Source organism: Montipora foliosa, chromosome 7 (assembly GCF_036669935.1).
Source record: "Montipora foliosa isolate CH-2021 chromosome 7, ASM3666993v2, whole genome shotgun sequence".
NCBI classification, from domain to species: Eukaryota; Metazoa; Cnidaria; class Anthozoa; order Scleractinia; family Acroporidae; genus Montipora; species Montipora foliosa.
In genome coordinates, this window is record NC_090875.1 from 20,434,066 (window position 1) to 20,454,760 (window position 20,695).

A 20,695-nucleotide genomic window follows, 5' to 3' on the forward strand; every position below is an offset into this window, starting at 1 on the left:
CCAACTCGCCCCTAATTTTCCTTCGTTCACCGACCCCACAAGATTGACGAGTTGGTGGCAAAAATGACAAGTTGACAAGTGGTAATTTTGATTGTTAAGTAAGTTCTGTTTTGGCTGTGTACGCCAATTCCGCGCCCTTTTCAAACAGGTTAAACAAACAGTTCCAAACAGGGAACAAGAATGGCGCAATTGTTAGAGTACTCACCTCCCACCAACGTCACCAGGGCCCAGGCTCGATTCCCAGAATAGACCAGTTTCGTATTCTAACGGTTGGACTGGATCTAGCATGAGATGGAGGCTAATGCAGGCAAGTTAATTTGCATTTGAAAAGATTTGCCCGCATTAGCCTCCATTTCATGCTAGATCCAGTCCAGCCGTGAGAATTCGAAAATGGTATATTGGCGTCATATATGGGTAGAGTTTGTTGGATATCTTTTTTCGTCTGCTTTAAAACCAGTGTTTGATTTAATTTGAGATAAATTCATTTGATTCTATCACGGTTCAGTGTTCCCAAATTAATGCCGCGTCAAATGCGGCGTTAGAAGACTTGATACTTAAATAAAGTTCATTACTATTATTGTTATGAATGAGAGTGACAAGAAGGGGTCTGAATGCGGTTGAAAGTCTGTATCTGAAAAGATCTTTGATAGTTCAACCACACTGCAGATGAAATGCAGAACTTTCACTTCACGTATTCTAAACCTAAAGGTGGCATCAAGAGTGAATTAGATAAGAGCGTTGATCTATCACTTTTGCGGTCTTACCCAAGCAGGGTCACAAATGGATTTATTTTTAGATACACTTTGTGCGCGAAACAAAGGGCCGCCAATTTAACCAATCAGAAGAAGCCATATCACGCGTGACTACTTCTGTATTCTAAAAATTAAATAGACTCATTTGTGACTGTGCTAGGGAGCCCACTTATGCCATAACAAAACTCTTTTTTAATTCACTCTTGCTGGCATGCAACCAATCCCTGGAGACAAAGATAACAATGATGCAATGTACAATTGCTGGTGGACGAACAAAAGGAGCCAATGAGAGATCTTTTGTTTTCGTCCACCAAAATGGCGGCGATGACGTCACGAGAAAACCACCTATGAGGAGAGTGTTGGTCCGACAGGGGTTAAGACCTACGACCATCTACGCGGCAATCTGGTGCTAAACCAATCAAGTCAACCCGTCACGCTGTACTTACCCTGATTTCGACTTTTTTCCCCTTTTAGCTTTGGTAGCATTCCCACGAGACACAGCACTTGGAACAAGCGAATCTTCAAAATCAAACGACGCTAAAAGAGGCCTGAATGATGGCGTCACTGAAACAGAATTCAGTGACAGAAATGTGTAGTTTTTTTCGACACAGTTTGTTACGAGATTTAAGTCATGTACTTGGTCTACATCTATACTCTTTATCTTGTCGGCATTACGTGTGGCCCTGTGGGAAACAAGAGCGAGGTTCCAAAACAAACACTACGCTGTAACGGAAAACTAAACAACTGAGAAAATGCTTTCGATACTTTTAAAACCACGGTATTAAAAAAAATACACAATATAACAAATTTGTAATGTTACCGCCGGATGAAATACCAGGTGAGATTTCTCGCAAAAACTTGCTTGATGATACGAATTTTATCTTGTCGTGTTGATAAAATTGGTATCCACGAGCGGTGACGTAATATTCTCTGTGTATTTTAAGGGACTCTCTAATCCTACTAAAGAAAAACTTTCAATTTGAGGAATTTTCAAAAAAGTGTTTGAATCACAAAAAATTGAATTTTAGAATCGCTTATTTTCACTGTCAAATTTCCCGAGCGCCACTATCTTGAATAATTGTTTTGGCGCAAAAAAACTTTGGTGCAACCGCAAACGTCACAATTATTGAAGATGGCGGAGCCCGGGAAACATGAACACAAAAACATGCGATTCAAAAGTTAATTTTTGATGGAGATAAACACTTTCTTTGAAAAAAATTCAAACAATTTTGATTATAAACATGATTTTTTGTTGGTTTCGAGGTTGCCTTTAATGATTCCCAGCTGACCTGCGAGACATTTCTCAAGAGCTTTACACAACTCTGTGATAGTGTGAAGTCTAGAAATACTTTTCCCTCTCATCTCCGGGTCTTCTTGTGAAGCAAACGCATTTACAACCTACAAATTGAAAAAAATAACAACGCATTTACTGCCGGAATTATCTGCGTATTAAGTTGAGTAGCAACAGGGTCAATAGGCCTTTTTCGATATATTAAAATACGCAACTTGTTTCTGTTCATGTCCTCTCTGCCTCACTATCAAGCTGAATATTGATATTTTCGAAAATGGCCTATTGCGTGTTTTTGTAGGTCGAAACAACGATCCTCGTCTCCAGGGTCTTCTCGGCTTTCAAAATGGCGGCTGCCATGTTGAAAGCCGAGAAGACCCTGGTTATGAGGTTGCGAAACAACGAAGGTCGTATTCTACTACTACATAATAACAGTGATGAACTCTGTGACAAATGGGTTCGTCATTGGTGATAACATCAATTGGATTGCACGGGCAAAAACACCCGATTGCCAGTGCACCGGGAGCGAACCCTCTAGGAGGTCTGAAACCTTCGGAAATGCTGTTTACATTCTTGAGATTGCAGGAAAAAAAAGAACACTAAACTTATCACGTCAATTAAATGCCATCAGATCGATTATTCCGTTTAATATGTGACTTCTTGTTAGTTTGAAGGATTTATTGCGGGTGATCGTCTTTGCGATGTTTTGAATGGATTTCAGCCCATGGCTTCCTGAGATACCCAAGTCCAAAATGCAAAAAAAAGACCACGAATCTTAACATTTATATCGTCAAAGTACCAGGCGTGAAATGGTAAACAACCAGGCGAAACCCTGCTGGTTGGTGTTGCGTCGGTTTGGAGTGAGACAAAACAGATAAAACCACATTTTCGTGTCTCGAGCCAGCGACTTGTGGGGTAGGGTGTTCGGCGCGCCAACCTGACTACGCCACTGTGCCTCTTCTCCCTCCCTGGTACAGTATATGTCCTGCTTTAACACTGTTTATAGCAAATACCTCTCTGAACCAATTGATGGTGTAAAACAAAGCTCCACAGATGATTTCCCTATCAGCTTGATCTAACGTTTCTATTTCGTTCAATATGTCCTGCTTCATACCGACCAGGGGACAACCTGAAAGCAACGAATTATACATATAAGGAACAGAGTCCGTCGTGTGTGCTGTAAGTTGCGCTTCATTAATAATAATGGCAATCAAAATGACGATGATGATAATGATGACGATAGGAGACAAGAACCAAGCTAATGCTATGGGAAGTGAACTCTGTTCTTCGGCAGGCAGGTTTTTTGTAACTCATTTTTTATGTTAAGCATTACAAAAACATTCCTTTAGTTTCCTACAGCTCTAACCTTTTTTCTTGTCTCTTTAAAGTGTCTATCACCTCAACAAACTTTTCCACTTTATTTATTCTCCCAAATGGTCCCAAATATATTGTGTAGAACCTTTTAATTGAAAAGTCACTTTTTATTTGCTTTGAAAGACGGAAAAAGTGGTCGCACTTTGACCCATAACCGAGCAATGAAGGGGACTGTTTCTCATGCAAAGGCTGCTACTAATCCGCGCGTGTGACATCGTCATCCAGTAGAATTTGAAGCTGGCAAATGAAAAGATGCAACGTTACGTTTGTGGGCATTATCTTTGCTAGAACAAAAACCTTTCTTTTTTTTAAAGAAAAAAGTCTTTTTCACGTCAATTTACCTAACAGAGCATCAATTCCTTCAAGGTTTCCTTTGTGTTGGCTTTCTTCACAAGCTCGTAACAAACGGAAATGCGGGGCAAGGCAAATAAGTGACACTGGAGCCCTAGATACAAAAAGAAGTAAAGTAAGGTACAGTTGTTTGAGACGACGTTCAAGCGGTATTCTGAAAAATAATAAAAGTTTGTCAATGGGATCACCTGTTAAATGTTCCATTCGAACGTCAACCAAGATTTTCGGACAGTTTTTGGTCAAAAGAAAGGACCCAAGTTTTTTCAAAGAACTGCTCCCCTCCCGTTGGGATTCCAAAAGCCCCTGAGGGGAGTGGTCAATTAAGAACACATACATCCTCATTTTTCACACGTGTGGTGGAAAGATGGCTGATATTTGCATAAGAATGTTGACTTCAAATGTGACCAGAGACTATTGACCTCAAGTACTGGCATGGAATGTACGCGCTTTTTGAGTCGATCGCTTTTGTCACGCAATCGACAAAAACGGCCGAGGGAGGCTTGGGGAAGGGTCTCCTGGTAGTAATGTAAACACCCAGATAGCTTTCATTTTCAAAGATCGCAAGCTTTATTGCATCTTTCGAAGTCCAACTCCATCGCTAATATTAAAAAAAAATCGTTTACAGTATTTCGAACCTGACCTTTTCATTGGCTTACCTATCAGCTTTTTCGTTGTTATTCGTGCTGTTTCTTGAGGCAAGCAACAACGGGCAAAGATTAACAGCGATGCTGCCTTCCTCTGACTCATCTAGCGCATACAACAACTCCGAGGGAACAATTTGACTAAGAAAGGAATAGAAGCACTTACTAACCAAGCACCCGTGGGATGTCTGAACCCGGATCCCGGCTAGCACTTTTAATAAACTCTAACAGGCTTATCAAGTTTTTGTTAGGTTTACATGGAGAAATTTCGGTTAGGGAAAGGCTTAGTTTTACTGACTTTCGTTATCTCTCTGTCTTAAAGCAACAGAATACCAACAAGCAACTCTTAGCGAAAGAACCGATGCCTAAATATTCCTAGTTCCAATACAATACAGCCAAACTCGTGAAAAGTACTCCACGACACTACACCGCGCCAAAACATCTTGTGAGATTATATAAATTGATCACTTCAAGACGCGCATGTACCAGGGGTTTCAATAACTTCTGAAATAGCCGTCCATGATAGCCCATTGAAGGCGGCAGTTTGACAAGTTTATGATAGGCAAAGGCAAACTAGCTGGAGGTGTGAGGCAAAGCAGGCGGCGGTATACCACCGGTAACCGGCTTCTATTGAAACCCCCAGTGTACCTTGTTATAGGAGCTTCCCTGTCCACTAGAAAATCATCTTGAAAGTCACCTACAACTGTCTCACTGATCCACGACTGATAAGAAAAAAAAAGATCAAACTCAAATTTCAAGTCTCATTTATCCTAGCCTGTTCCAGGCGTTCTGTTGGTAAACGCGGCGAAAGATGGAGAGGGGTTAGGACGGGCGGCGGGAACGCGTTTCCTTCCCGCCGCCCGTCCCAAGCCCACTCCACCTTTTGCCGCGTTTACCAACTGTTGAACGAGCTCCTGAGCGCTCTTAAGGTGTTTCGTGGGTAAACAAAAAAGAAGAAGAAGAAAAAGAAGAACGCTTGGAACAGGCTCCGTTTTTCCTTGTAATGGTAAAGAGTTTTCTTTTGTGAAGCCACAATCATTAGAGCTTAGTATCCTGAAACAAAAGACGATGTTTTGATGCAAATAGATTTTAAATTCAGGAAGGATCAATTTGGCCACCAAAATCATCTCCGCCGTTTCTTTGTGAGGAGTACCAAAAGGGTCCCCGTTAAGTCACATGCACACGCAGCCTAGGTTAACATTAGCATTGTAAAGGAAAGGATCATGCTGTGCAAAAAAACAGTATTGAATTTGAGCCACTCGAAGTACATGTAACACATTGAAATTTCCAACATGTCTGCTTTAGCTCAGTCAGCGGTAGATCATCCGTCTGGTATTCGGAGAGTATTCGGAAGTATTCAACTCCTGAGAATGCGCATTCCGATTTTTTCCGAGTATCCCCGAATATCTCATTTCACTAACCGAGGTAAATATTTGCCATCTACATCATTACGGGAACGATTTTTTTTTTTTTTGCTAAGAAAGCCTTTGTTTCGATAAACAAACGAGGCTCTGTTTAACACATAAGCGACAAAAGGCGACGTCAACGATTTTCGAAAGCTGAAGTTACAATTACCCTGATAATGAAATACCAAGACACAACCTCGATTTTAGGATCAATCCCTCCAAGCTGGATCACTCTTGATAATTCGTCATAAAACAAAGCAGCTGCCTCTGGAGCTTGACTGATGCGATTTCGTATCAAATCCAACATGCTAATCACCTGATCACAACAAACACAATAAAAATTCGTTCAGTGTCGAAGAAGCGTGTACAACTGAAGAGCTTAGGGCGCTGGACTTTCACTGAAGACTTCCCTGCCTCATCTCCCACTTTGACATTGAAGCTGATTTGGGTATTATGCCCGGTTTTGGGCGCAATTCCTTAGCATGCGTCGGTTGTTCTGTTAATTGTTTGAAGTCAAAAAAGCAGCTTAAAATGCCGAGATTTTACGGGTTACAAAATAAACTTGGAATATTTTCTGCAACTGAAACTTCAACTCGGACTCTCCATATTAATAAGGAGTTTAAGAAACGACGACGGCTACGGCTACGGCAACGCCAAAAACCAGTAATATTATTGGTTAAAAGAACCAAAATGATCGTGCTGCACGTGCGGCACGCTTTTTTCAACAAATCTCTCCCGTACTCGTCAAAACTACAACGTGAAATGACCAAATTTAAGGTTTTGACGACAACGTGGACAAACTACAGTGAATCTTTCAGTCTCACTCTTTACTACAAATCCGTGCGTACCAATCCAGTTATAGGACACTTCGCCCATATTGCATAATATCAACAAGATGGAATAATCATGAAATACTGAGAATAGCTCAAACTTACATTTTGAAGTGCCGTTTTCGTCGCCGTAGCCGTCGTAGTATCTTAAACTCCCTATTGTCTGGCACCAAGAGTCAGACTTCCAAATGATGGGCGAGAATGGGTTGTACTCGTTTTCGAGGTTGCGAGAAGTACGTTGCAGTGCCAGCACACGCCAGAGTACATGAAGCTGAAAAACCTCCCAAAACAACAGGGGCTTGTTTGTCAAAAAGATCCCGAGAAGCAATTTGACAAATTAGAAGGACTTCACTCGGCAATAGGGAACCCTTTAGGGACGAAAGAGTTAAAAGTTTTCGGTAAAAAGAAATGAATGGAAAGTTTCACGCCTTAAAATGTAACGAAATACGCACAAATGCGGCACTTCGAGGTTTTTCAGAATTGTTAACTGAGTAATAGCGAGTTTAGGGATCGAACACGCCCACATAGGTTAGACTGTGAGTAGTCTCCTGGTAGACTCTAATTTTGGCGATAGATTGTGGGGCGGGTGAGACACACGCACGCGCGGCAAATTACGCGGAGACGCGACGCGAGATGATTCTCGCGCACACGTGTATTTCGCCCGTCCCACAATTTATCGCCGAAGTTAGAGACTACTCGCAGTCTGCACATAGGTGGCAGACGAAGGCTCTCAAGAGAGAGATTAACCTGCTTGTAGACTTCACTGGATAGGGTGGATTTTCTCTGGGACTCAGTACTATCCAATGTCTCTTCAGATCCTTCATCATCTACCCTGTTTGTTTATTGAAAATCAAACCAAAACGATAAATAAAGAAAGGGGGGAATTTTCTACATGTAAAACTAGTTTTCACTGTCAACTGTGACGGTGATGAAACCAGTGTTAAATCTAGTGAAAATCAAACATTCGCTCCTTTCGGTACCGATCAAAGTATGTCAACTCCGAAGTTCAACTTTCAACCAACGGTTCCGTTTTTCAATGCACTTGGGTTAAAACCAGCCAATCATAAAATTATATCAAGTTCACACCTCCTAAGCTGATAATATTCTTCATTCTCAATACCTGTCCGATTGACATTTCATTGAAATTGTGTGGAGAATTTACATGCTGATCACTCCTGGGAGTCAGGGGTTAAAGCGTCTGGCGATGGTGGACGAAACCCTTCTCGTTGGCTAAACAGACTTGGTAAGTGACCCTACAGGCGGCGGTAGATCCCTGGAAACCGGCTATTATTGAAACCCTTGTCACAACCTGTACAAAACGACCACTATCTTATGAAGGTATTATGCTCTTAGAGCGGTTTTCAATTGAGTGTCGAAAGTAATTAGCGAACTGCTTTGGTTTTGCATTTACTTCACTCAGTGATTGGTTGAAAGTTCTCGCGCCTTTTTTTCAACCAATCAGAAGTGAAAGCAAAACCAATCGTGGCTTGCGCGTGCACATTTTCCCGCGCTTTGTAACGGCTACGTGTAATTACTTCGAGTCTTGATTGGTTTACTGGATTGTCTCCGTCCTTTTTGATTGGCCGCAGTTATTACTTTGGTTTTGGTTTTACGACACTCATTTGAAAACCGCTCATTTCCACGACACTTGATTGAAAGTCGCTCTATACTATTTGAACTGCTGCATGGCAAGCGCCACCTCACCCATTCCAACCAGCCTAACGTATCCACGATTGAAATCAAAGATCCCACAAAATTCATTGCGTTCCATTTATGAACAATGAAATGTTGCGAGACTACAACAGCTTCACAGTTTATCATGCGGCAAGATTCAAGTAGAATAGAAAGTCCAATTATTAGCAGATGTTATTCCAAAGGCTGCATTTTCTCCTCATTTTCGTCCCGCTGCCGTTCGAACCTGCGACCGTCCGCACAGTAGTTCAAAGCCCAACAAACTTACTCTGATGGTCTGCAAAATATGTCAAGCTTAGGATCGAAAATGCTAAAGAAGGAAAACTATCTTCACCGTTTTTTAGCCATGCTGCGAACAACCATAATTGCGCCAATGATACCAATTCTCTTGTACCTGAAAACAAAACACAAACTCATGAAAACATTGTAACCTTCTTACTTTTCTTATTCTTGAAGAAATGATTTGTTTGGTTATAAAGTGAACTTTTCCCAAAAAGCGTTGATGAGGTCCAAGTTCCGTTGCAGTTTTTTAATGGATCAACATTAACTTTTGTTTGTTTGTTTTTTAGAATTTTATTTTTTTCCGTTTCGACTGCTCGCTTTTTAAGTCCTTCATTCAGCTGTATAAGCTTTTTAAACCGCTTTAACTTGATGACGGTCGGAAGTGTGGCTCAACCACATCAACCGTATACCCGTTGGAACACGAACGAAAGGATCCAGCTAACCCGATGGTGACTCGGGGATACTCGGGAAAAGCCCGAGTACTCCTTCGCAGGAGTCGAACCTACGACCTTCCGATTACTGGATCGGATGCTTTACCACTAGGCCAAAGGAAAGATAGGTCATTGCAAGTGAACGCTAGTTCACAGACAAAGTAATTCTGTATTCTTCTCAATATTTAATCTAATTGTATTCATGTCAATATTGACTTTTCACTGATTGGCAGTCTGACTGTGGTAGATCATCCGAACCAGCAATCGGAAGGTCGTAGGTTCGACCGCTATTCGGGAGCATTCGGGTTTTTTCCGAGTATTCCCGAGTCACCATTGAAAAAATATCATCTCTTCATTTCATCTACCGGGGTTAACATATAACGTCTCTTTCAGTACGAAGGAGAGTATCGTCTTACGTACTTGGGCAGATTGCTTGTTAGTTGTTTCGTTATCACAATATGCATGTCATCCTATTAACAAAGGAAATGGCAGTTTAGTATTGACAACATAATGAGTTCCTCAAGTGTAGGGCGTTTAAATCTACAGGTTTTTGTCAAGAAAGTACGAGTTTAAGAGAACGAATCACCCATATTTGGCCTATTCTGATGAAAAAGCATTTGAAATCAAATAGAGCGGTTTTCAAGTGAGTGTCGTAAGACAAATATCAAAGTAATTACTTCGACCAATCACAGCAGGTATAAACAACGCAATGAACCAATCCAGATTCGTAGCAATTTCGTGTAACTTTCTAATAATACAATGCGTTAATTTCACACGATATTGTTTAAAGCTGAGCAGCTTGTGGGGTCGTGAACAAATGAAATCAAATCAAATAAATACGTATCAAATCATACTGTTTTTTTTTTGGATGGGGGAAAACCGAAGTACTCGTAGAAAAAAACTTTCGGAGCAGTTATTATTCCGGTAATCACTACGGTCCGGTATCCGGTATACGGTATACGGTATACGGTATACGGTATCCTATCCCCCCCACCCCCCCCCCCCCCCCCTCAACCCCCATATGACACCCGATCTGGGAATCGAACCCGGGCAACATTGGTGAGAGGCGAGTGCTCTCAACTTCGACCCAGTTGTTGGATGAGCGAATAGCGCATGGATCTGCGAGATGTAAGCAATGTCCAGTGAATTGCTAGAGCGGTTTATCTTCTGAATGGTTATTACTTCATTCGGTCCGGTATCCGACGGCATCCCCCCCCCCCCCCTAACGACCGGCATCCATCCCTGAAAGGTAACCAGTCGTTTAGCGACTGGTGTGTGGACGAGAGTGTCCCCCCTATTCCCCAACCAAGCGATAGGGATCAGGTCGCGGTTTACAAAAGTCAGATAGCGCTATCCACCGAATGAAGTAATAACCATTCAGAAGATAAACTGCTCATTGATTACATCTAGCAGATGCCAGTCGTTTCGCCCCCAAGTCGATTCGCTACACACATTACACAGGCTGTACGGTTAAGTCGCTTTGCTGACTCGAGCAGCATTTATGTAGGAAATCGCAAATTCTCGAGTTCAGTTCATTTTTTATGTGAATCTTCTGCCAATTGTGAGCAAATCAACTTCAGCGAAGGCGAATCGACTTGGGGCTGAAACCACTATCTACCTTTCAGGGGTTCAAAAAAAGGAAATAGCAAGTGCTTAATTGCAGTACCTGAATGAGCCCTCCATCTTGCTGATTAGTGAAGGCCAACGTGCTTAGCATGTTGAACAGCTTTCGAATCTGTGTCACAGTTAAATTGTCCAGGTAATCTAAAATGCCCTTTAAGACGAAATCAATGCATATCAAAGTAATGTAATAGACAACTTATAATATTACGTTACTAAATGTATATATGTGAAGTGCCGGTTATCTGGACAATTTAAACAAATCAATCTTCTTTTATAGAAACCTGAAAAGTTCAGGTGGCATCAACAGGATTCTAATCCATCCCCTACTCTTCGCGAATAGTGTCTAGGTTCTTTTATGTCCCACAGAGAACTTATGAACAGGGATGGCACAAGGATTTTTCAATCTGGGTCCTGGGACCCGCATGTTCGGCCAAATTGGGGTCCCAAGCATTTTTTGGGGGTCCCAAAATCTTGGTGACCCTCTGCGAGAAAAAGAGTATGTTTTAAATTATGAGAAAATGAGAGTAACCAACTTGGAATTAATATTGATGCATATGCATAGGACTGGCCGACAAAGGCTTTTTCTAGAGCCGTTACATTCATTCCTGGACAAGAACTCTGTTAATGAAAGAGCACCCTTTCCAAGGGTTTACGCATCACTGGTTTCCTCCCTTAGGAGCAACGAAAAGTGACGTCTTTTGCTATATATTTGCATTCAGTGACTTGCAGAGTACATTCCTCTGAAGAAGACCGCAGAAGGCGGTCGAAAATTTAGTTTTAACCTTTTTAGCTGTTTTAATTAAACCCTATTTCTTAGAACTTCAATTATGATCACAGATCACTCCAACAGTTTTACAAACAACAGAATATACTGACAAATCAAAGCAAGTTGTGTGAGTTATTTAAGTCAGTGCCTTGCGTTCTGGGACGCATTAAAATTTCGATGATGCATTTTTTGGATTTTATTTGCGTAAAAATGCACGATTTCTGCGTTAACGCGATCCCTGGAACATATGGATGGCAGACAGGGCCTCAGTTTATAGTCCTTATCTGAGAGGACTTGAAAGTCTAACCATTTGCAGATGAAATTACAAAGGCAGCAATTTCTCCTCAGCTATTTGAAGATCCTAATTGTTGATCCAGCCGGGGTTAGAACCTGCGACCTCCGACGCGACAGCCTGATGGTCAACCAACTGAGCCACTGGTGCTCCCAACTGAGTGGCTTTGATTTATAGCTCAGTTGGTACAGCATTGTACTGGTATCACAGAGGTCATGGAGTCATCAGTGTTGTGGGTGTCCTTTGTGAGTGTATGGGTGGGTGGGTGGGGGGGTGAAGCAGGTCCACATCAGCTGAACAGCTGCCAAAACTTCCACTTGCTCAAACAATGGGAGGCGCGGTGGCCTCGTGGTTAATGTGCTCGACTCCAGAGTGAGTGGTCTGGGTTCGGCCCCTGGCCGTGGACATTGTGTTGTGTTCTTGGGCAAGACACTTTACTCTCACCACCCAGGTGTATAAATGGGTACCAGCTAATTTAATACTGGGGGTAACCCTGCGATGGACCAGTATCCCATCCAGGGGGGAGTAGAAATACTATAAGCTCTGGCCTAATTGGCCACTTGGCTTGTAAGCAGACTTTAGCCTCCAATCAACAAACAAGGTCAACTTGTTGGGCTCATGCAGATTTCGGGTGTCAAAGAGAGACAATTGCTTAAATTTTTAAAATAAGTGCAAGCATCATTTCTCCCTTTCATAAGTTCTGCCAAAAGGTGGACTTCTTTATAAAATAATCCAATCTAACGAAAGTGAAACCCAATAAAAACAACTTGGTTGAACTCATGACTCATCTTTCTCTCAAACTGACCTTGATAAATATTGCAAATGGTGCCATTACATCTGGATATGATTCAACAAGATCAGACAACACATCTAAGGATGCATCTGCCTCAGCAGCATAGCCACTTCCTACATGAGTCACTAAGGTGCCAACAATTTCCTGCAAGAGTCAAAAATTCGCAATTGGAGGAAAACATGCTTGTTTACACACCGGAAGCTCATGTTGCAAGGATTCCCGAAGAAAATTACTTTCAAAGTTCAGTGTAATAGTGAAGCTACGCTGTACCTGCTGGCAGTAAAGGTCAAACGAAACAAATGACAGCTTGTACATTGCACAAGCATAGGAACAAACTGATGCATCAGGTGATCTGAGAAGGACCTCGGCCAATGACAGCAAATCTGAAAAATAGTCTCTAAGGATCTGCAAAGGAAAATGATAACAACTAAAAATTACTGCCACCATTGGTATTCCATGTAGTCAATAACAATGTCGTTATTAACATTATCATCATAATGAACTACTGAAACCCTATGGCTGTTAAATGCTGTTCATACACAAACTTCTCAATCTATTCCTTAGCTTAATTTTAATAAAATTAAATTGTGTCAAAATATTTAAAACACCCATTACATGAACAGTTTCCTCTTTTCTGGTTTTATCTTGTGTTCTTTCCCTTTTCCCCAATACCACTATTATCACAATCTAAAAAATAATCTATGGATAATCAACATTAATTTTCACTCCTCTTTTAGATGATCTAAAACAATTTCCGTGTTGTTCTCCACTTGGTGTTGCCAAGTCTCTAATTCAAACGCCCTTGTTCTGTGTTCTGTGCAGGCCATTTCTTCTCAAGCACTTTAAATTTATTTACAATCTGACACATTCATGGAAACAAGTCTCACTCTTCTTCACAATGAGATAGATAGATAGATAGATAGATAGATAGATAGATAGATAGATAGATAGATAGATAGATAGATAGTTTATTTAACCATTAAAACATGACAGTCGCAAGACTGAATTGCGTTCCGTTACAACATTACATGTATATATATATATTAACAAGAAACTATTTACAATATTCGATAAAATGGAAAGTATAATATTTCAATTGTATGGAACTTTCAAAATTTATAAGATGATTAAAAAGGCTAAAAGTTGTTACACATGGTGGGTAAAAAAGTGTTATTAAAACGGTTTGTTTTGGAGACGAACCGCTGAAACCGCCTCTTTGTTCGAAGGTTGTACCTGTGAGTGCGAGTTAAAAGCAGCACTCAGCATTTCTTCGGTGAAGTGGCCATTTCTTATCTTGTTCCTGATCAAAGTTTCCATGGCCTTTTTCCTGTTAGCAGTTGAATGAAGAATAAGCAAGACGAACAGGTCTATAACCTTGTGCTTTCCTGGTGCATTTACAGATTCGATTGCCTGATAACAAAAAACAAACTACAATAAACAGCTGTTTTATTGATAAAGAACTTTGGAATTAATTATGGTAAAAAATATTTGAGCTTTCAATGTTCAGGAGTTGAAGCTTTATGGCCTTGTTGTACATGTAACTGTTAATTTAATTACTTTTCTTTTTCAGAGGAAACTATTAAAACAAACACTTTAGACTCACTTTGATCCATCCTTCTGCAACAGATCTCTGAAAACGTATCCCTGAACGAATTGCATCCAGTGTAAACAGCTCTCCATTTTTGGTCTTGGTTAATAAGGAACTTTGAACAAAAATAAAGTTTGTACTAGTTTTGCAACTTTGGTGTTTCCATCTTGACAATGAACTTCCCGTTACTGACGTTCTTTAGCATTGTACAGTATAATGAGTATTGGTAGTGTGGAGAAAACTTCAAATTAAGGATCTTTGACAAACCTTTTCAAAGAGCTTTCAAAGACCCTTGAAGATGATGATCAAAATACTGTTATAAATGTAAACAAATTATTTGAAGTGAGGGTTATAGACCGAAGGGAGAAGTGATTTTCGCATTTATCTGGACAATTCTTAAGGAATTTATTATCATTGTCTCTTACAGACTTGCTTCAACAGGATTCCAACCATTGACCTCTGCGATGCTGGTGCAATGCTCTAAACTGGTCAGAGACAATCTTGCTTAAATTGTCCAGGTACATGTAAGTGTGACGACCACTTCTCCCTTTTGTTTAAAGATTGTTTGACAATTGATCAGGAGTTGCTGAAACTAAAGATCTTATAAAATTTTTGCAAAGCTCCTCATGAAAGTATCAAAGGATCTTGGAATTACGATTTATACAAAGGTTTTTTGAAGCCCTTAAAGATAATTGAAAGAAAATTACAAGCACACCATAAAGGACCTTAAGTAGCAATACATATTTTTATTCTATTCTTGAAAGGGAGAGAAAGTTTGTAAGATAAAATAAAGAGATTGTCTTAACTCATTGCCTTCTGAACCCCCCACCCCCCCCCCCCCCCCAATGACAAGTAAAAGCGTGTGGCGTTAGACAGACTAAATTCTATTGAGTCTCACTTCCAGACGTCAATGGGTTAACCTTAAATTTTCACCAGACCAGGGGTAAAGGTTGAAAATATTTTCATTTATTACAATAATTATTACCCTCCATGAGATCTTCTTTGCTCTGCAGGAGTTGAGCAAGCTGTTGGTGGAAGTGAGGTTGACGTGAAGCTCAAGTTCGACCTCAGTTCACTCATGACCTAAGAATGCCATTACACAAAAAGAACTCTTAGTATTGATAAAGGTTGTCCTGTCCTGCTGGAGGAAATAGCTTCATTTGACAATTTACTACATGTACCGGTATACATGTATATAATTATTTATAGATTTGAAGAAATACTAAGATTTTTCTGCCTTGTTCCTAAAGATATCTACGTCGCATATTTGTGAAGATTCTACTTTTATCTTTCACATAAATTTGATGATATCGATGTTGTCATATCTGAGTGCTCCTTTGGAGGAGTCAACCTTTAATGCGACCCTCTGATAACCACCATCTCAGACAGGTTAATACGGAATAGAAATGCCCCCTTCCCTCTACATCAAGGATGAAGTGGCATGAATGCCAAAACTCAACATCATCCCATCATTTTGGGAGGAGGGGTGGTCTCCATTTTCCATTTTAAATTGATCTGTCCAGTTTGAATGCCCTACCACTGAGCTGTAGGAGACTTGTGGAGGCTTATTAAGGCCAGTGAACTGGGTTCAAATGAAAATCGCCCCACTAAAAGTACATTGCTAGGACTAGAAATGGTGCATTCTCACAATTGTAATGAAGGAAGATGGAAAATGTTTAACTTGTAAATGTCATAATGAGACGTATTTTTTGATGGTAACATAATGGTTCACGTGTACATTAATTTGTACCAGGATAGATAAAGAAACATTCAAATAAAAGAAGTAACATAATACAATTTCTTTACCTCAAATGCATCATTGTCACCAACAGACTGAAGGATAAATTTTACTACCACAGGTAGGTCATCAATTTCAGCTGAAGGCAGCATCTGTATGACTGAAGCACGCACCTAAATGGACCCATCAAAATTTCAATTTACCTGATTGAAATGCATAACTTGTATGGTTAACAGCCTAATTAAACAGAAAAGGAAATGGGCGGGTTTCTCGTTTTGAAGGTTTCTATTAGATTAAAAAATGCTACAGGTCACCGAATTGTTAAGAACTATTGGCTGTGCTGTACTGTTGCCATGCCAACAGACTCGTGGACACCCTTACAAAATTGCCAGAGAATAGTACCTGGTATTAGACAGATATAACAATGTTGCCCCACTGAAAGGACTTCAGGATTGACAGTGTTGTAGTCCTTTTTCATTGGAAACCCACTGTTACCTGTGGAAAACCCTTAATTTGAGTCTGCTTGATCCATTGACTCCCAGGAGCGATCAGAATGTAAATTCTCCTCACTATACCAATGAAATGTCAGTCCAACAGTTATTGAGAATGAAGATTATTATCAGTGTTTGAGATTGTGATCTAGATATAATACCAAATTCCTATGTCTACCCAACAAAGCAGTCTATGGAACTAATTAGGAGAATCAACATTTTGATCTTGAGAATGAAAGGGTTAACGTTACAGTAAAATCTATTAAGTCTGACTCTTAGGAGTCAATGCATTAAAGGTTAAGGACACTAATAATAATTATTATTATTATTATTATTATTCCACTATTATGCCATTTTGCCATATTTGGTCATGAGAACTTGCAAAATATGAGACAGTAATACACTGTTGTGTCCCGGTTTGACTGGTTTAGAACAGAGCAAATACAGACGGAACGGGAGTTTTCCAATGAAAGACATTTTTTTCAACACGATGCAAAGCCTGAGAATTTAGCTTGTCATCACTTGTCATTTCGTTTATCCAATCAAATAGACGACATTTGGCTGGCTTTCTGAGCTGATTACATCGTTCATACATGCTCTGAAGGACAGATGATGCATTTTTTTTCAAAAACATTCTTACCAAATAAAATTGAAGCAAAATAACTCCATGTTTGTAGTGGAATAATAAATCTCTTATTCGATGGTTTAACATAATTATAATAATCGTGGACATTTTGCTCACTGCTTGTATTTTTCCTCATCCCTGCGGAGCTCGGAAAAATACTACACAACTCGAAAAATCTCTGTGCGTATTATATGTTAAACCATCGAATAAGTTGTATTTATTATTAGTATTATTTGTTATATTTATTACTTACCTCGACCAAGAGTTCTGGTTGCAGGCTGAGATTGGACAGGGCATCAAGAATAGCCACAGTAAGCTCAGTGTTCTGAAGAAGAAGCTCGCTGTCCAGAAGATTAAAAAGGAACACTTTCAACAACAAATTACCAATAACGGAGTTTGTATTATTTTGCGCAAACCTTGCAAGAAAAATACATTAATTTTGCCATTGCATGAGTACTGTATGACTGGTTGGTAATTGGTTTATCCTGAGATAGGTTTCAAAGTTCTTTCATTTTTAATTACCACAATATTATAAAAGGAGAATGTAAAAAAAAGATTAAAATTATAAGTTCATAGTTGAAAAAAAGGAGTGAAGTTACGAGAAAGAAACCACAAGGCTTAACTTTGGTTTCAGAATTGGGAAAGAGAATGAAAGACATCTCATTTTTCATTTGATATACTAGCATTCAAAAATAAAGAACACGCTACTTAAGAAGGCTGAAACCAGTCTTGGCACTTCCAAGAAACTGTAATTATTATTATAATAATTATTATTGCAATAGCATATACCACACAAAACACCTAATAACTATAATTGCTTGACAAGTGTGTCAAAAATAAAATGTGACGTAAACTGTAATTGGCTGACATATTTGCAACTTAATGATCTCCAGTTAGTGGGCAGGATAACCTTACCTGCATTGTACATGTGAATTTACCTGTACATGTACTATGACAAACACAGGTCCTACTGCCTCACAGGTCACCTATTTTGTACTGCTTTAAAACTCAGGACATACATACAGCACTTATAGGCCTTAAACCAGTGACCCTGAGATTGGGAGTCTGGGGTGATAAACCACTAGGCCACTATATGTCTCCTCAAGGCCTTGCGTTGTCGTCGTGTTGTTTCCTTGAACAAGAAGCATTACTCCACAATGTCTCTACACCCAGGTGTAAATAATAAGGGTACCAGAAACACTTACTTCTAGGGGGTAACCCTACGATGAACTAGCATCCCATCCAGGGGGTAGTAACCATACTGTCAGTCGCTTCATGCTACGTAATCCGGGATGAGCTCTGGTCTTGTGGGCCACTTGGCCTGAGAACGATTTTACCTTTTACATACAGCTACATATACATAATAATATAATATAGTTTTGTGTTCATTCTAAACTTTGGCGATTTTTCTAAGTATACAATGTAAAACTGTCTGATTCACACAGTGATTGCACATATACCTTAGTTCTCTGGCAACTTGTGTGTGTTCAGAATCATCTAGCACTTCAGGAATACAGGATATGATTTCCCGCTGAATTGTCAGTGATGTTATGCCAACCATTTCAAGCATCTTTTCAGTCAATTCCTGAATTACCAGTAAAAAACAAGAGATTAGGGCAGATTTCCTCATTATAATGTAACTGGTCATTTTCCTTACAAAATAGGATGAAAAATAAAAATGCACGTAATGACGACTATATTAAAGGAGGATGACGAAGATGACCAAAATAACCTTCAATTTGATATATGATCCCTACAATCTTGTGGTTGTCCCTGAAGACAAAGTGAATGCAGATCATTATGTGATTTCTTCACATAGTGTTCTACAACATCATGCGAATCCACATGGACTATGTTGATAATGACGTGGGTTTTAGTCGCCTGCAGTTTAAGTAACAAGGGAGGAACCATAAAGCACTTCGCTTTACTCTCACGAGTTAATGATGTTGACAATGACCTTCAAGTTGATGATGACAATGATCACGGCACTAAATTTATGATGACGATGAAAATACACTTCTGTCCAAAAATGCATCTAATTAGCTGCACACCTGACTTTTGAAGTGTACTTTTTAAGTCTCAGCCTTTGCAACCTACAGTGTGTGTGTATTCCAATAATAAGGTACGTAATGGTAATTTAATCATTCAGAGTGACTCACAAAACTATGTCCCATTAATCACTCACTGAAAAACCCATTAACCCTCTGACTCCCAAACCGGCCTGAACTGGCCATACTTAGTCTAATGCCAGACGATTTTAGTCGTCAATGGGGAACCCCCAGGAGTCAATGGGTTAAGAGCTTCGAGGTTAGTGCTATTTTCAGCAAGTAAAGTAAATGCAGCTGTTTATATACTTAATGGAGGAGCCGCATTTGGGAAGACACTTTGTAACGTTAATTATTATAATTGTCTTTATTCCCAGACACACGTGATGTTAAAGTTGGTGAGAGGAACAAGGGGACATGCATTGTGTGCTGCTTTATATTGAAATCTGCATGTGCATGCATGCGTCTAATCAGGGGCATTTTTACAGGTGTATCTGAGTTGGTAGTTCTAGCTACATGTATAGCTAAGAGGCAACTAGACAGCTAGCTAACAGCAAAGTGTGGTAGAGATGAATTCAAGATCATCAATAGACCATTTTACAGTTGTGGCTATGTTACCAGGCCTAGCAATGGAAGCGAGGCTGCCGGTGACCCTGTTTTGATACAAACCTTCATGCTTTTGTAATGTTAATACGGACTAATTAGCGTTACAACAACACAATTTACATGATAAAAGCAGTGAGGTCTGTATCAATGCAAGGTCACCGACAGCCTCGCAGCCATTCATAGGCTTGGTCGCTGAGCAAACAACTGTAAAATGGCCTATTAAGACAAATCCAGCCCGTGACTGCTGTGAGACTGGGATTTGAACACAGAGCAATGACATGCAAATGCAACATCCCAACGGTTCTGCACTGTAACCACTGGACCGCACTGTCCTTCTTCGTAACGTCAAAACACTTGCCATGATTTACCTTGCTTTGAAAAATACAATCCAGCCATCTAAACTGGTTTAGGACAAGTCTGGGAATGTTGATGTCATCTGGCCCATTACTATAGAAATCATGGATGAAAAATTGACAATCTTTATGTAGTTCTAGAAAAATTTTATTATAATTGTTATTATTATTATTATCATTATTATTACTATTATTATTATTATTATTACTACATGCACTAATGGACTAGAAGCCAAAAAAAAAACAACATTTGAGAACAAAATTAACCATACCTATCTTCACCATCCATAAATTCAGGGAGTTTTTCCATTAGCATGTTGGCAATTTTGGGCTGTGATTAAAAATGCACGCACCCACAATAAGAGATGAATACCAGTGATCAACCTTACCGGTAGTCCACTAGTCCTGGACTAGTGCAAAATGCTTCTGGACTAGTAGAAGCTTAGAACCACTAGTCACAGGACCAGTAACTACTTTGTAATTAGTTTTTGCAATGTCTAAAAAAAATACATTAGGAGAAAACAAAATACACGTCTTGTAAATGTTGTTTCAATGCGTTCCTCGCAACGTTTCGATTGCGAAAACAGATAGTCCAATGCGAGGACTGAGGCGAGAAGACTAAACAAAGCTGAGGTTGGGACTGGGTGGGGGTAGGGGATGAGGGGTAGGGGGTGAGGGGTGGGGGTGAGGGGTAGGGGTGAGGGGTAGGGGTGAGAGGTAGGAGGTGA

General features: G+C 40.0%; 1 protein-coding gene across 2 annotated transcripts in view; it reads right to left on the minus strand.

The window, feature by feature from the left end:
• LOC138011255 (Fanconi anemia group D2 protein-like) overlaps positions 1-20,362 on the minus strand; it is a 45,405-nt gene extending 25,043 nt beyond the window's left edge. The window contains exons 1-21 of one of the 2 annotated variants that reach the window (XM_068858211.1): positions 20,240-20,362; positions 19,983-20,061; positions 18,424-18,548; positions 17,217-17,304; positions 15,916-16,020; positions 15,095-15,192; positions 14,125-14,224; positions 13,755-13,931; positions 12,792-12,926; positions 12,534-12,665; positions 10,714-10,821; positions 9,468-9,517; positions 8,669-8,728; positions 7,390-7,474; positions 6,009-6,128; positions 5,055-5,128; positions 4,422-4,547; positions 3,756-3,859; positions 3,054-3,169; positions 2,042-2,150; positions 1,199-1,316 (exon numbers count right to left, since the gene is read on the minus strand). In XM_068858211.1, the coding sequence (XP_068714312.1) occupies positions 1,199-1,316; positions 2,042-2,150; positions 3,054-3,169; positions 3,756-3,859; positions 4,422-4,547; positions 5,055-5,128; positions 6,009-6,128; positions 7,390-7,474; positions 8,669-8,728; positions 9,468-9,517; positions 10,714-10,821; positions 12,534-12,665; positions 12,792-12,926; positions 13,755-13,931; positions 14,125-14,224; positions 15,095-15,192; positions 15,916-16,020; positions 17,217-17,304; positions 18,424-18,548; positions 19,983-20,061; positions 20,240-20,283 (2,153 nt within the window). In that variant the 5' untranslated portion in view covers positions 20,284-20,362. Of the gene's footprint in view, positions 1-1,198; positions 1,317-2,041; positions 2,151-3,053; positions 3,170-3,755; positions 3,860-4,421; positions 4,548-5,054; positions 5,129-5,981; positions 6,129-7,389; positions 7,475-8,668; positions 8,729-9,467; positions 9,518-10,713; positions 10,822-12,533; positions 12,666-12,791; positions 12,927-13,754; positions 13,932-14,124; positions 14,225-15,094; positions 15,193-15,915; positions 16,021-17,216; positions 17,305-18,423; positions 18,549-19,982; positions 20,062-20,239 lie in introns of both variants that reach the window. The other variant, XM_068858210.1, reaches the window with a different exon arrangement.
• Between the last annotated feature and the right edge of the window lie 333 nt (positions 20,363-20,695).